Here is a 15784-nt window from a genome sequence, read left to right as displayed (position 1 = left end):
ATACCTCTGGGATTGCTTTGGTCTCCTGATGATGAACCTGAGCTCGAGTTGTCTGAGCCTGAGAAAGATACACCCTTCTGTCGGTTTCTGTTCCATGTCAGATGTGAGTCCAGAGATCTCAAGCTGCCCCGTGTCAGATGTGAGCAATTCAGACATCTCAAGCTGCCCGTGTCAGATGTGAGATCTCAAGCTGCCACGTGTCAGATGTGAGTGCAGAGATCTCAAGCTGCCCCGTGTCAGATGTGAGCAATTCAGACATCTCAAGCTGCCCCGTGTCATATGTGAGTCCAGACATCTCAAGCTGCCCATGTCAGATGTGAGTACAGACATCTCAAGCTGTCCCGTGGTGGATGTGTGTCCAGACATCTCAAGCTGCCCCTTGTCAGGTGGGAGTCCAGACATCTCAATCTGCCCCGTGGTGGATGTGAGGCCAGAGATTTCAAGATGCCCGTGTCAGATGTGAGTCCAGAGATATCAAGCTGCCCGGTGTCAGATGTGAGCAATTCAGACATCTCAAGCTGCCCGTGTCAGATGTGAGCAATTCAGACATCTCAGGCTGCCCCGTGTCAGATGTGAGCAATTCAGACATCTCAAGCTGCCCCGTGTCAGATGTGAGCAATTCAGACATCTCAAGCTGCCCGTGTCAGATGTGAGTGCGGACATCTCACGCTGCCCCGTGTCAGATGTGAGTCCAGAGATCTCAAGCTGCCTGGTGTCAGATGTGAGCAATTCAGACATCTCAAGCTGCCCCGTGTCAGATGTGAGCAATTCAGACATCTCAAGCTGCCCCGTGTCAGATGTGAGTCCAGAGATCTCAAGCTGCCCCGTGTCAGATGTGAGCAATTCAGACATCTCAGGCTGCCCCGTGTCAGATGTGAGAAATTCAGACATCTCAAGCTGCCTGTGTCAGATGTGAGTCCAGAGATCTCAAGCTGCCGCGTGTCAGATGTGAGTCCAGACATCTCAAGCTGCCCCGTGTCAGATGTGAGTCCAGACATCTCAAGCTGCCCCGTGTCAGATGTGAGTCCAGAGATCTCAAGCTGCCCCCTGTCAGATGTGAGCAATTCAGACATCTCAGGCTGCCCCGTGTCAGATGTGAGAAATTCAGACATCTCAAGCTGCCTGTGTCAGATGTGAGTCCAGAGATCTCAAGCTGCCGCGTGTCAGATGTGAGTCCAGACATCTCAAGCTGCCCCGTGTCAGATGTGAGTCCAGACATCTGAATCTGCCCCGTGTCAGATGTGAGTCTAGAGATCTCAAGCTGCCCCGTGTCAGATGTGAGTGCGGACATCTCAAGCTGCACCGTGTCAGATGCGAGTCCTTACATCTTAAACTGCCTGAGCTTTCTCGTGTCAGATATCAGAGCCCACTCCAGTCTGGGGACCTCAAGCTACTCCATGTCAAGTGTGAGTGACTCCCCAATCCGGGGGCCGCTGCCCGCCTGGTGTCATTTATGAGCCAGCAGCCAGCATGCTGGGACTTGTCGTTCTGCTTTTACCGTGTTACATAGGGGGCCTACGATAGTGTGGCCAGGCGTCCTGGTTGTCCTTGCATTCTGGGACTTGTAGTCCTAGTTTATAATGGTGGGGTGGGATGCAGAAGAGCAAGCACGTGAAGTTTAACGCAGGACTGTGCTAACATCTCCCACTGACATGGGTGGTCGTCAGCAGGTGGTCCTGGATATTGACGGCCTCTTGAAGACTCGTCATGGGTGGGCTACTGGCACAGGCCCCCCCAAATGCCAATACAATGAAGCTTTATTGTCGTGACTGACTGAAGTTACAAGCATTGCCAAAGCTGAACTACTTTACTCGCTCCTCAGCTCCGCCCTCTGCGCTCACCCCTCCCCCCGGCCTGGGCTGGACCTCAGACCCTTCAAGAAACAGGAATGGCGCTGAGCTCACCCCGCCGTGAACTGCCCCATTCCAGGGCTAGCCCCGAGTGCACACGCTGCGCCTGCACAGGTAAGGCGCCCCACTTGCATTGGGGGGGGGGAGTCCAGTGTAGACCCAGCTGACCCGTGCACCTGGTCGTGGGTTTCAAGCTCTCGTTTAAGTCATTATGTAAATAAATAATCAAATAGAAGCCATAGTGCCTTATTAGCCTTCATGTAAGGTTGGGCGCCCTTTTCTGAACATTCCCACAAGTTGCGAAACTTGCCCGCAGTGAAGTTTCTTGCTATGTTTTTCCTCCACCGCTGCAGGTCCCCAGAAGGCACAATGATCCCAGGCGAGTCAAACAATGAATTCTGGGAGTTGTAGTCTTGGTTCACAATTTAAACCACTTTGCTCTTACCTCCAGCCACCTCCCCCCACATATACACACACCTGCCTTTTATTCAGTGGGTTTGGGGGGGGGGGGGGCAATCGGAGGAATTCTCAAAAACGTGCCCACCACTGCGGTTTGGTGTGTTTCAATTCCAGACAGTATTTAAAATATACGAACTTTAACCGTTTAAAGACCAAGACTGTTATCTTGCTCGATTGCCCCCACCCCGTGCAGCTTATTTCAGAGAAGCCTGTGTATGAGGCTGTCTTACTGCACAGTTCTCAAGCGCAGGTGCCCAGTCCTGGTGTTTACCTTGAGAATTCTGGGACTTGTAGTTTTCATTATATTTAAAATGGTGAAATCAAATAACATTAATGAAAATAAAATAATCAGGACGGTACGGCCTTCTCACCCATGTGGCAACACTGGCAAGGGGGAAGTTGGGAGCTGTGCCCTCGAATGGGGGAGGGCTATTATTATTTTTCCGGCTGCGGCTGCAATTGTTTCAATTCAGAGAACCTTTTGAGATAATTTGTGAAATCTTGGCTCACCCTCCCGGCTTTTACATTGAGGAACAGTAGCTGAAAAGCACACAGCCCTATCTAAGTGGCAAACCAACCAACTTGCCTCAGACAAAGTCAAATTCAACAAACTATCCAATGACTACAAAAAAGCTATAATTCTCGCCAAGGCCAATTCCAACTTTAAGGAAATCTTTACCATCTTCAAGGAGCTAGAAACTCCTGCCCACCCCCAGTGGAGTAACTTTGCTGAAAATGTTGGGGGGGGGGGGACAGGACATCTGAAGAAAAGATGCCCCAGCCAAAGGAATGGGGACAAAATGGTGTGTCATGAAAGTTGGGGGGGGGGGGGAAACACCCTTGTCCCCACCCTAATATTAAGCCCATGCCCACCACTCCCCCCAAGCCATCCAAAGAAATGAGGCCTGGTGCGCTGACATCCAAGCAGCTATGCTACATAAGGTTGACACCCTTCAGAACAAAATCCTAGCTACCCAACTCCATTCACTCCCCCTCAACCCCGCACACCCCTAACCAGGAGGCTTCCAACCCTACACCCTTATCGTTTATAGATGTCATTGAGACTGAAGTCACTGCAATCATGTGGAACATTAAACTGCCCGTGTGCAAAGGGGACATCTGCCCACCTCCCTTATCAAGGAGTGTGCAGATCTGCTCACGCCGGTCATCACAGCGTTCATCAACACATCCTGTGCATCAGGATTGGTTCCTCCCAGCCTAAAAGAAGCTTGGCTTCAAACCCTTCACTTGACCCTTCTAACTCCAATAACTACAGGCCTATCACCACTGCGCCCGTTTTACTTACAATTTAAGACAATGCAGCCTACCTGCAAGTTCAGCAATTCCTAGAGTCAAACAAGATTTTAGGCTCCCGACAATTTGGATTCCGTCCTGTTCATGGAACAGACACGGCCCAACTAGACCTTAAAAACCAAATTGACGATACCCGAGACACAGGCAAACCTGCCATCCTCTTCCTCCTAGACCTCCCAGCAGCATTTGACTTGGTGCACCATAAACTACTCTGTCAACATCTCTCCACCACAGCCTCTTTCTCACCCAAGGCAATCGCATGGATCGCCTCCTTCCTGCAAGGAAGGGTTATGCACGTCTTCTCAGATCAAGCAGCGGCCTCCCCAGACACCATCCTTTTGGAGTCCCTCAACATTTTCACTATCTCACTATGTAACTCACTTGTCTCGCTCGGCATCATGTACACCAACTATGCCGGCGATCCTCGTGTCCTCATTTCATTGTCCTGTGACTACGAGGCTGACCCCAAAACCTGTAAGTCCATCTATGCCACCATTCACACATGGATGGCGCAGAACTGGCTCTGCCTGAACGGAGATCAGACTGAATTACTACTATTAGTCACCACTGACTCGTGCATCGAACTAGATGACCAGCAACTATCCTTCACCATTGACAACGTCGCGGTCTCCCAATCAGTTAAAACACTGGGAGTCTACTTAGACTCCAACCTAACTGTGTCCAGGCAAGGCACTCGCTGCCTCTGCAGCCTACTATTCTAAACTCATCAATGCCATCAGACCTTTCCTCTCCACCTCAAACTGCTTGTCCATTGCTAGGGCCCTAATAGGCTCAAGGCTGGACTATTGTAACGTACTCTTCACAGGAACCTCATCTAAAAATGTGGACACACTCCAAACTATTCAAAATAACGCCCTTTGCGCTGCTTTGGACAACCCCAAAAGCGAGCACATTTCAGCAGCCATACAGCAAGCGCACCGGCCGCATGTCCACCAACCCATCCTTTTCAAAACTCTTGCCCTGCCTCACAAAGGCATCCACCACATAGCACCTCCCTACCTCTCTCACAGAGTCCTCATTCCTCACGCTTCCAGACCCACAAGCACACCAATCTACTGCCTATTCCCAGAGTTAAACGGGCCAGAGGTGGGGGTGCGAGCTTCCCCTTCATTGCCCCCAGGCATTGGAAGTCCCTGCCTCGTGCCCTCAGAGCTGAACCTTCTCGCCTCGCCTTCCGCAAGGCACTCAAAACCAGACTGTTTGCCTAAAGCCTCGCACACCCCGTCAATAAGGCCCTACCTAGCCTCTGCTATGTTTAAAAAGCCAAACAATTCTAGCCGTTTGACTTGGAACTCTGTGTGCCCTGAGGCCATTCACTGTATGCTATTGACACTGTTTCATGATATGCGGCTCAACATGTAGCCCCGTGCTGCCCTATCCCATTATAACCAATCTAGGATACGGGCTAATGTAACCCAGCCCCCTATCGAACTATGTAACTATGCCGTTGTCGCTTGTGGGCCAATGTACCTAGCCGCCTATCTATGTATTGTAACTAATCCATTTTCTCGAAACAGCGCCTCGATGACCTCGGGCTGTGTGCGCGCTATATAAATAAAAGAAATACATTTTTAGTGACAAGTACTTTAAATGAATAAGAACGCGCATATGCAACAACATTTTAAACATTCGTTTTCTCCCTCACGTTTTTGTTTATCTTCTCAGTGAAGGGCGCTCTCCTAGAGGAAGCTCTATTGCTGCAGCTCCCATCATTTCTGTTGCTTGAGCGTGGGAAGAACCCAGAGCCCTTCAGTTGGGAACACAGCGCTCAGAGGCCGTTCCCAAAATGCCCCGCAGGAGATTGGAAGATGGATGTGAAATAAAGCGAAGGAGCTAAGATGCGGTGCACAATGTGGCGCGTCCCAGCTATTGTAAGGTTAGGTTACAAGTGTCGTGAAACTACTTCAAAGCACTGTAAGGGAAGACCAGAGAAGTAGGTACGATGTGCGCTGACGTTGCAATATTTATTTATTTTAGGTTTGGATAGCGCACTAGCAGCCCGCGGGCATCGAGGCGCTGTATATAATCGGCATACCTGCCAAATGGTGAGAGTGAATGAGCATTTCAAGGGGATCCCTGGTACATGGCAGGGTACCCGAGTACAGGATGGCTATATCTAGAAGATGCGAGGAGTACTTAAGCAGGGGATGGCAGCAGCCGCACAATGGGGTACATTTTGGGCATATAATGTTAACTTCTGGCAAATAATTCCACGCCGGATAGATGGCTCATACACTGCCATGCGACAAGTGTGAACCCTGGTGGCAGGGACTCTGCCCTTCTTTATTCTGTGAGCAAGGAGCTGAGCAGCACTAGTGGCTAATATTTACATTGATTAATACAGAGCTTAGAAGCCGCCCATCCGGCGTTATCCAACTCCAGACACCAAGGGCTAGAAACTGTCCGATTATTTTCAGGATATGCCTCAATAATAGACTAGAGGTCCCAAAACAAGCTACCTAATGGTGTCACACTTCTAGGCTGGTTATGTAACACCATTAGGTAGCTTGTTTTGGGAACTCTTCTCTAGTCTATACAGTACTGACCACATCCCACAAGCCAGAAACAAAAAAGTGGTCTTCTGTAGCTCATACAGCTATACTCCTCTTATGCCTCAATAATATTCACAGGATAGACTTAGAATCATTGTATGCAAATGCCTCTTATGAATATTAATAAGAGACCCTTGTATGCAAATGCCTCTTATATATAATAAGGGATACCTTGGAACCCCATTGGTTTTTGGTTCTAGAGGGTGGAGTTTGACCCCCCCCCATCTCATATTATAATGAGATGATGCGGGTACATGGCACCCCATTGGAATGCTTGCTAAGTTGCGCTTGTTACTGTTGCCTGATGTGATTACCCGGCAATGATGCAAGATTCCTACTGTATGATGATCACACCTGTAATATGTTGCATGTTAACATATCCTGGCAAAACCTATATAATGTTGGTGACTTGGACAACCAAATGTAACGCAAGGAAAATCGTGAATGCACATTTTCATTTCTTTATTTATTGTGCATTTGTAAAGTGCTTCTACCTCAAGTAAATTGTGTTTCAAAGCACCCACAGGGCAGCGGGAAGGGGACATGGAGACGAAAAGCAATAACAATGAAAGAGAGAGGCGGCCCTACTAGGCCCTGTGAGCATTCAGACGTGCAAGTGCAGAGAGGGAGAGAAGGGGTGGGGGAGTACGGGGTGAGTGCTAGCTGTATCAAGAGGGAATTGCTAGGGAGTGAGCAGCTGTAAGTGTCTGGCTGGAGCGGCCAGTCGCCAAGTGCAGGCCTGTGGTGACTTAGGCCAGTGGGTGTCAAGGCAAAGTGCCAGTGGGGAGGCTGTAGGCGATTGGGTGTGGGAGGCCAGGACCCGGAAGGACACATAAGGGCCCTGGTCACCAATCTCAGCAACTGTGGGATTTAACAGAGCAAGTGATTTTCTTTTTTTTAAAAAAACTTTTATTTTTGTCGGCAGAGGTTCACAAGGCACAAACATCAAGGCAACAAGCATATAACCCAGGCATAACATAGAGCATCATAATGATCACAATACCTCAGTTACAACAGTGGTTTCAGAGCATCACCAGGTAGAGGAGGAGACAGGAGAGTTCACAATGCATGGACGGAGGCCGGAGACAAGCCAGACCTGGACGTGCTTTCACTCTGGTTGTTGAGATACGTGTTAAATTCGCTCCAAATGCTCTTGGGGCGAGAGCGGGCGGGAAGCATAGTCAAGTATTCCTCCTCACAGTTTCGTGACCATGTGAGCAAACCCAGCCATTTCTGAGGGACTGGGGGGTGGGGAGGGAGGAGCACTTCCAGCTCTGGAGTATACATTTTTTGGCAATCGTACAACTTGTATTCAAAAACTTTTTCAGGTGCTTAGTTTCGTCAGTCCTCCAGACCCCAAACAGAACTGCTAAAGGATCAGGGTCAATTACAGTTCCAGTTACTGCAGTGAGTGTATTCAGAACACCTTCCCAAAAGTCTAACAATTTGTTACAGGACCAGAACATATGTAAATGATCAGCATCCGCCGCCTTGCAACGCGGGCAGGGGTGCACCTCAAAGCGAGTGAACCCCAGTCCTGCGTGGAGTATAATAAAGCCTATTAAGGAGTTTATATTGCATGGTGCGAAAACGGAAGTTGAGAGAGACTTTTTGGGTGTGAAGGCACGTATCCTCCCAAACTTCATCAGATATTTCTAGGCCCAGTTCAACCGCCCATCTGTTGAGCGCCCCAAGAGCTGGGGTGGGGGTGATGTCTTGTAGGATTTGATACAATGAAGAGACGACACCCCGAGCACCGCCTGAGTTAGCGATATATGCTATTTGCGGGTTATCTGGGGGCTCATCCGGAAAGGAGGGCCATGTGGTGCGGAATGCGGCGCGGAGCCTGTAGTATTGGAGAGTCTCTAGGGGGGGGATCTGGTGTGCCCCCGCCTCCAAGTTTGGGGATCTATGAATCTGCCTTCAGGATAGAAGTCGCATAGAGCCTGATAACCGAGTGCACCCCAGTGTCGGGCCAAAGCAGTATCCAGCGTGGGCTCCTGGCCAGGGAAGGCCCACACAGGAAGCCATTTGTAGTATGGGGAGGGCCCGCTTGTCGAGCCTAGCAAGCGTGTCCAGACATACAGGGTCGCGGCAATGGGGTCAATAGGGGAGTCCGGTGCATAGTGTCGGTGTAGTATTAAGGACATTATGTTGATACCAGCCACTCCAGTTTCACATGTGGGCGAACTGGGGAGCCCGGGTACCATGAGGGTTAGGAGCAGCAATACCTCCCCGTTTGTATGAGAGCGCCATGTCAGTCCACTTCTTGCGCACCGTACCAGAGTGCCATAGGAATTGTGCACATAGCGTATGCAATTTAGTGAAGTATGCCCCCCCAGGCCATATGGGTATGTTGCTAAAAGTGTATAGGAGCTTGGGGAGCAAAATCATTTTAATAAGAGATAGTCGGCTAGCAATGGACAACGGAAGAGTGCGCCATCGTGAGATTTTGGTCTCAACTGTCCGTGCTACCTCTGAGTAATATCAGCAAGCATGGTGGGTTTAGTGCACACCCAGGTATCTAACACCCTCCGGGGACCAGCGCAGCGGATATTCGGTGGTGGGCTGTAGGGTAGATTTAGTGAGCGGGAAGATCTCAGACTTGGAATAGTTAATTGTAAATCCAGAGTGGGTGCCGATGCGGGTGATATCTCTCAGTATGGAATCGAGGTGGGTTGTGGGATCTCTGACGTATAGTAGGACATCGTCCGCGTATAGGGATATCATTTCAGGATCTTCTATCAGTCTTATTCCTTTGCGAGAGTGTCGTGCACGGACAAAGTCTGCCATCGGTTCTATTACCAGCGCAAAGAGGATCGGGGAGAAGGGGCAACCCTGCCTGGTACCCCTAAATAGCGTGAAAATCTCAGATGTTAGCGAGTTAGCTCTTACTCGCGCAACAGGGGAGGTGTATAATAGTTTGATGAAACCTCTCATGTTCGGGCCAATGCCCATTATTTCAAGGACCAGCCACATGTATTTCCAAGAGACCATATCGAAGGCTTTCTGAGCGTCCAATGTAACCACTACAGCCGTCTTGATCTATACGGGACATGACATTGAACAATCTCCTGATATTATGGGAGGTGGACCTGCCAGGAACAAAGTCTGCCTGGTCTTCTTGTACCAAGTGTGTCATAAGAGGCAGAAATCGATTAGCGATGATCTTAGCAAAGATCTTTGTGTCGAGATTCATGAGGGAGAGAGGTCTATAGGACCCATACTCGTCATCAGGTTTACCCGGTTTGAGCAGTGCCGTGATGACAGCTTCACGCATGGAAGGGGGAAGGATGGAGGTGTGAAGTGCGTCATTCCAGACCTCAAACAGCCGGGGGGCCAGAATAGCTGTGTTCTTGATAGAAGTCTGTGGTGAGCCTGTCAGAACCCGGCGCCTTGCCTTTGGGTAAGTCCAAGATAGCCGTTACTATCTCGTCTAGTGTGATCAGGGAATCTAACTGGTTCCGGGTATGAGGAGAGATTTCCGTAGTGGGGATCTGATCAAGGAGCTCTCGCATATGTTGTTCGGTATGCTCGACGGGCTGAGAGTAAAGGGATCTGTAGAACTCAGTAAATATATCCAATATTTGTTGGTCCGCCCACTGGGCGACACCGTATCGATCCTTGATGGAAGTGGTCTGCGTTCGGACCAATTCCCCCCTCACAAGTGTCGCTAGCGTTTTGCCGGGTCTGTCTCCCTCTCCATATTTCCTGGCGGCCTGTGGGCGGCTGAAATATTGAACTTCGCTGGTAGCTAGTGCGTTATATACCTGGAGTTCATCCGAGATTTGGGCGAGTATGGTGGGGTCAGTACTAGTGGAGCATCGCTGCTCCAGTCGTTTCAGTTTGGTCTCAGAGTGCCCGAGGGCAGCTCTAATGGCCTTCAACACCCCGGCCTCCCGAGAGATAGACATACCCCTAATGTACACCTTAAAGACATCCCATCTAACCGTGGCTGACGTGTCCTGAAGAGTTAAGTTCAAAGAACGACTCAATGTCAGCCAGTATACCAGACTTAAACACATTATCTTTTAGGGCTTCGGACTTAAAGCGCCAGGTGCTAAGTGTCGGAATGGGAATACCCAGTCCCAAGGACAGTATAATTGGAACGTGATCCGAGAGTGTGCAGGGCAAAATACATGTTCCCTCCACCCTACCCATGACCTCCCTAGAGACCAAGAACAGATCTATCCTGGACGAGCTATCGTGCACAGACGAATAATAGGTGTATTCCCGCTGCTGGGGATAAAGTGTTCTCCAGGTATCACAGATGGTGAGCGACTGTATGTGGCCATGCAGCCTGCGCGCTGCGCTAGACAGAGCTCTGGCAGCAGTGCCAGTTCTGTCCAGGACAGTATCCAGAATAAGGTTTAGATCCCCCCCATATGATCTGCACCCCCACGTAGCCCAGCAGTATGGTGGCTACCGTATCGAAGAATTCAGGGGAGTCTACGTTGGGGCAGTAAGTGTTGACCAACCGATATTCTTAATTGACCAGCGTGCAGTGTAGTATTACATAACGACCTTCAGGGTCGATGTAGCTTTTATGCAGCACAAACTTAATTGATTTGTGGATCATCGTGAGGACGCCCCTAGATTGGGTGGAGTAGGAGGTAAAGAATCTGGCGTGACCCCATGACAGGGCAACAGCCCTCGGAATGAGTCCATTGTAGTGTCTCCTGTAGAAGCAGTATCTTGCAGTTGTGTCTGTTGGCATAGGCCACGATCTTGCGGGCCTTGGTGTGATTGCTCAGTCCCCGAATATTCCAGGACATTAAGACAGTACACATTTCAGAGGTAGCCATCTACACCCACAGTACCCGTTTTTTCAGTGAACATCCCAGCTCCATTGATGGTATGAGCTCCCAGAGTTAGAACAGCAGGTGCACATGTGGCCCTTCAGTGTGCGCGCTGCGAAACCTCATGTGCCTTTTTGAAAAACCACCCCTTTCCCGCCTCCCACCCTCACCACCAACCATGGATCAGCAGTGCAAACATCGCCCACACTTAACTGCACGCAGTTGGGCCGTCCCCAACCTGGCCCAAACTGCCCTAAGGCCCAACTGGGGCCAACTCACACCAAAAATGTAGAAAAGAACAGTGCAATCGCAATGAGGTGCATCGTTGCCGTGCACTAGCACGCTTGGAGCCAAATGGCTCTGTTGCAAAACGGGCAGTGGTGGCCGACACATGACGCAGGTCCCCGCCCGAGGAGCGGGTAACCAGGGACCGCGCATGAGCCGCAGCGGTTCCGTAGCAAACCAAAACAGTTTCAACAATTATATGGTACTCGCCCCTGCGTCCCATAGGTGGGAGACGGGGCCTGCCGTAGAAAGATTGAAGCCCTGCATTTGAACAACAGGAAAACAGGAACTGTGACAGTACAAAAAAACAATGCAGCATTAGCCCTGTGAAGTGCATTACCAAAACGCCAAGGAGGATGTGCACATTAGCGCTGTGCATCGCAAAATGTGCAGAAGCATGATTCATTGCAGGCGCAGACGGCGCCCGATGAGACATCCGGCTCACAAGCAAGCACAGCACCCAGAGGGGGCGGTGTAAAGACCGGTAGGGGGTGTCTGTACTTTCGCTCTCTATATGGTAGAGGAGAGGCACAGCGGACCCCAGCCAAGATTCTCTATAAGGTAGCAATGGACGAGCAATCAAGGCCTAGCTTCTCAGGAGGTGATGCGGGCTGGTTCTCGAGTACAGTGTAGTCCCCGAACCCCCACAAAGGAATGTCCACACACTGTATTACTGAAAACGGTCTTTATATAATTAATATTCAAAGGTATGTACACGATCACAATAACGCACTTTGTACCTGGAAGTCAATAATGATAAATATATACACGTCTAGAGTGGTGCCACTAATGTTATCAAATCTCATTAAAGTGCATTAACTGTACGGTTAAAATGTCACACAGATCAATAACGAGTAAACCAGCAATAGAGATAGGCAGGAACGTAAGATGTTTGAAACAATAGGCAGAATACTGGCCCCGTTACCTAGACACAGTTCTGTGTGGAGACCCCCCCCCCCCCCACCTGGGCAACCTGTAAATAAAGATATATAGCACAAGCCCAGTCCATATGTTCAATAGTCTTACTTCTTCCTATTAAGGTTTTACCCCCCCAATGTACCTGGTGGAGTAGAGTTCTCTGACGATGCACTGACCAATCCTTCTTGAGTGCCTCCCTTTCAGGCAGGAGCCACGGATCGTCGAGAGGTGTCGGGGAACTTGGCGTTCGGTGTCGGGGAATCAACGGCCCTTCTTGAGTGCTCTCCCTTTAAGGCAGGAGTCACGGGTCGTCGAACGTCCGACGGTGAACCGGGTGAACTATGGCAGGGAAGTGGCAGTTTCGTTCATAGCGGTGCACGTCGACGACAGAGCGTTGGCGTCCTGCAAGGAAGAGCCGTGCGGGGCACCTCGGTGACAATAGTTCTGGACCGCAAAGAGATGATGAAAAACTGTGGCCCAGCAAGGGCGTCGAGTCGTCGGGGTCTCTGCGGTCTGTAGGTGGCGGGAAAACCACCGGTGGATGCTCCTCGGCGCGTCGACAGTCGGCCTTCTCCAGTGGGAGACAAGCGGATGCCGATGGTGACGAGAGCGTCCGATGATCAATGAAGTTCTTAGGCAAACGGGAGCACGGCGGCTCCGGTCGGCGATGGTGGTCGTCGACAGTGGCAGACAACAGTCCGAGTGCTTCTCCTTGGAGTTTCCGCAGCAGTCCCCGTACCGGGTCGGCAGCCTGTCGTAGGTCTGTCTAACAGGGAGCGTTGGCAAAGATCAGCTGTGCACGATGGTCCCTCGTAGCTCGCGAAGAAGGTGCCTTACCAGGTCCTCTCTGGGTCAGTCCTTGGAGGCACAGCAGCTTTCAGATTGTGAAGTAGAGCAACAGCAATTCTTCTCGTCCAGCAGGGCTTCAAGGTCAAGCGTCAGTTAATCCAGTTACTCGTCGTAGTGGACTTCAGCTTCTGAACACGATTCCTAGCAGTGAGAGGTCCCCAGATATACTGTTGATCTCCCATTCATTCCGCTGGGTCACACTCAAGCATCCAATCATGACTACGGGCATTCATGCAGGCAGGGAGCCAATCGGGCACACAAGGTATTCAGGCCATTCACTTCTCTCCAGACACTCACGACAAGTTATGTGTATTGGGACAAGTACCGAGCCAGCCAACACTCCAAGCTGCATTCATACCGGTTTCGGGCAGGGTTGTCTCAGTCATTGTGTCAACCACCAGATACTAGACAACCACAACACAGAATGCATATTCGTCACACACTCTATTCACCCAGGTCCCACCCACAGGAGGTACCCACGACATCCATCACCGGGAAGGCTCCAGCTAGTCTGACTGGGCCTTCACAACACCATATATGGCACTTCCATCCACCAGCCAGTCAGGGGGAAGGGACAGAGTCAGGGCTTCCCAGGACTTTGGGAAAACAAGGTAATGGGTAATAGAAAGCAAGAGGCCACCGGGGCCATCTTGTTTTCCATCAGAAATCAACTGATCCCAATGGCAGGGCCGGGGTATCCCAAAATGGAGGATACTCAGCGCACCTGTCAAATTCAGCATGGAGCTGCCACCAGCCCATACCCTGCTCTGTGGGCCACCCACAGGTGCCCAAAAACATACACTAGGGGCACAGGGTTGTACCCCCCACCCATGGGTGCCATAAGGGTATCCCACGGGTCCCTTCACCAAACCAAAAGAAAGAGAGCTGCACCGCCAGGAGTCCCACATGAACTCCTGTGCGGAAAACACGACGGAACACACGATAAAAAGCAGTAAAGGACAAGGACAAGGATACGGAGGCCATGTCCCTCCGATGCATTTCCAGCATTACAGGCAGGGAGGGGGGGGGATTGGGGAGAGCGTTCAGACCCCGGTAACGGGAGAGGTGAATGGCCAGTGTTGACATTTCGTGACCCACCCACGCCCCAGGCTCGCGCCGCTGGGAGCCAGAATGTCTCAATGAATAGAGCAATGTTACCAGAAATGCATTGCAAATTAAGAGTTAACAAATAGAATGAGTGTCTACAATCCGCGCTATACGTGGTCAATTATCATCAGCACGGTTGTCCCTAGGACCCTGGAGCGGTATCTGCATCTCAATGAATTTCACCGCCTCGTCTGGGACGGTGAAAAAATACAGTTTGCCATTATAGGTGGGAATGGGATGGCGTATGGGACGTTGCGTTCCCTGAGCAATTTCTTGACACCAAGGAATTGGCGTCTCTCCTGCTGCACCGCCACCGAGAAGTCCGGGAAGATTCTGATAGTGTGGGCCTCCAATCGCAGGTCTCCCTTTTCACGCGACAGGCGAAGGATGAGGTCTCTGTCACGGTAATTGAGGATCTTGGCTATGATGGGCTTGGGGCTATCGCCTGGTCTGGGTCGTGGGGATATGGCCCGGTGAGCCCGCTCAACCATGAAATAAGGGGAGAGGTACGGATCGCCCAGCAAGTCCTTGAGCAATTGTTCGACCGCGTCCTCCATGTGCCCCTTCAGGGCAGTTTCAGGGACCCCAATAATGCGCAGGTTATTTCTGCGGGAGCGGGACTACAAGTCGTCGCATTTTGCCTTTACGTTCTTCATGTCACGCGATAGGGTGGCCACAGTGTCTTGAAGTGTGTGTGTATCACATCTTCGTTGGTGGAGATCCTGTTTTCGGCCTCAGTGATTCTAGATCCAGCCTGGTCAACACGGGTTTTGAGTGAGGCAACGTTCGCATTAATATCGTCAAGCTTTTCGTGGAAGGAGGCAAAGTTTTTAGACATCGATTCCATCATGGCAGTAAGGTCTGGTGCCGCAACCCCCGGGTTAGGGTCATTGTCGGGTTCCTCTTGTGGGGGTGGCGTGTGGCCCTCTTCAGACCGAGGGACCGCCTTAGCAAATCTGTCCATGGTACCCCCTTTAGCAGTTCCTTTTGGAGCGGCTCGACATAGCAGAGAGCAGAGAACCAGTTGCGGTGCGAAAACCCCAGAGGGGAAGATGATGAGATGGAGGGAGCAGGCCCCAGTAGTGTTAGGGGTCACCAGCACGTGCCGCAGCGTTGGTGAGCTGCTACAGGCTTGGCGAGGGTGACCCGATGGAGTGAGATTGCAGCACCTTGTAACCAGCCCAGCCAGTGAATCAGGTAGTGAGGCGGCCCTGTGCATGGGAAGTCCAAATATATAGCTCAGCCAAGCATGGGACGCACTGCTAGCCCCACGAAGTGGATCACCACGTTCTTTATAGCAGCTCCCTCGGGGGACACCACAACAGGGAGCAGTGTGAGGTCTGGGGAGATCACAACCTCTGATCAGTATATGGCAGGGCAGCGGAGGGAAACCCCAGCGGGTGTAACGCGCGCTCAGCAGGCGGGAGAGGCTCCCCCTACAGACACGCAGCTGCAGTATGGATGTTTGGGCAATCCTCTGTAGTATGGCAGTGTCTTGATGTCCCAAGGCAAGGTCCAAATGGTGCACATGTTGCTAGCCAGTATTAGAAGAGGGGGATGGCAGAAGAGTCATGGATGCATGTGGGACACGAGTGGAGCCACCTACTCAACTCCTCACCTGAAGGCCGCT

The 15784-nt window shown here is 51.0% G+C and overlaps 1 protein-coding gene across 3 annotated transcripts in view; it reads left to right on the top strand.

Moving 5' to 3' along the window:
* Positions 1–1865: 1865 nt before the first annotated feature.
* LOC138481620 (G-protein coupled receptor 143-like) overlaps positions 1866–15784 on the top strand; it is a 232205-nt gene continuing 218286 nt past the window's right edge. For 2 of the 3 annotated variants that reach the window (XM_069613807.1, XM_069613808.1), the window contains exon 1: positions 1886–1964. Coding sequence is in view for 1 of the 3 variants with exons in the window: in XM_069613809.1 (XP_069469910.1) it covers positions 1889–1964 (76 nt within the window). In the remaining 2 variants the exon portion in view is untranslated. Of the gene's footprint in view, positions 1965–15784 lie in introns of all 3 variants that reach the window. The other variant, XM_069613809.1, reaches the window with a different exon arrangement.

This window comes from Ambystoma mexicanum, chromosome 5p (assembly GCF_040938575.1).
Source record: "Ambystoma mexicanum isolate Mex_15411 chromosome 5p, UKY_AmexF1_1, whole genome shotgun sequence".
Classification (NCBI taxonomy): Eukaryota; Metazoa; Chordata; class Amphibia; order Caudata; family Ambystomatidae; genus Ambystoma; species Ambystoma mexicanum.
The sequence above is the reverse complement of the archived record's forward strand: the minus strand, read 5'-3'. Positions and strand labels throughout refer to the sequence as shown.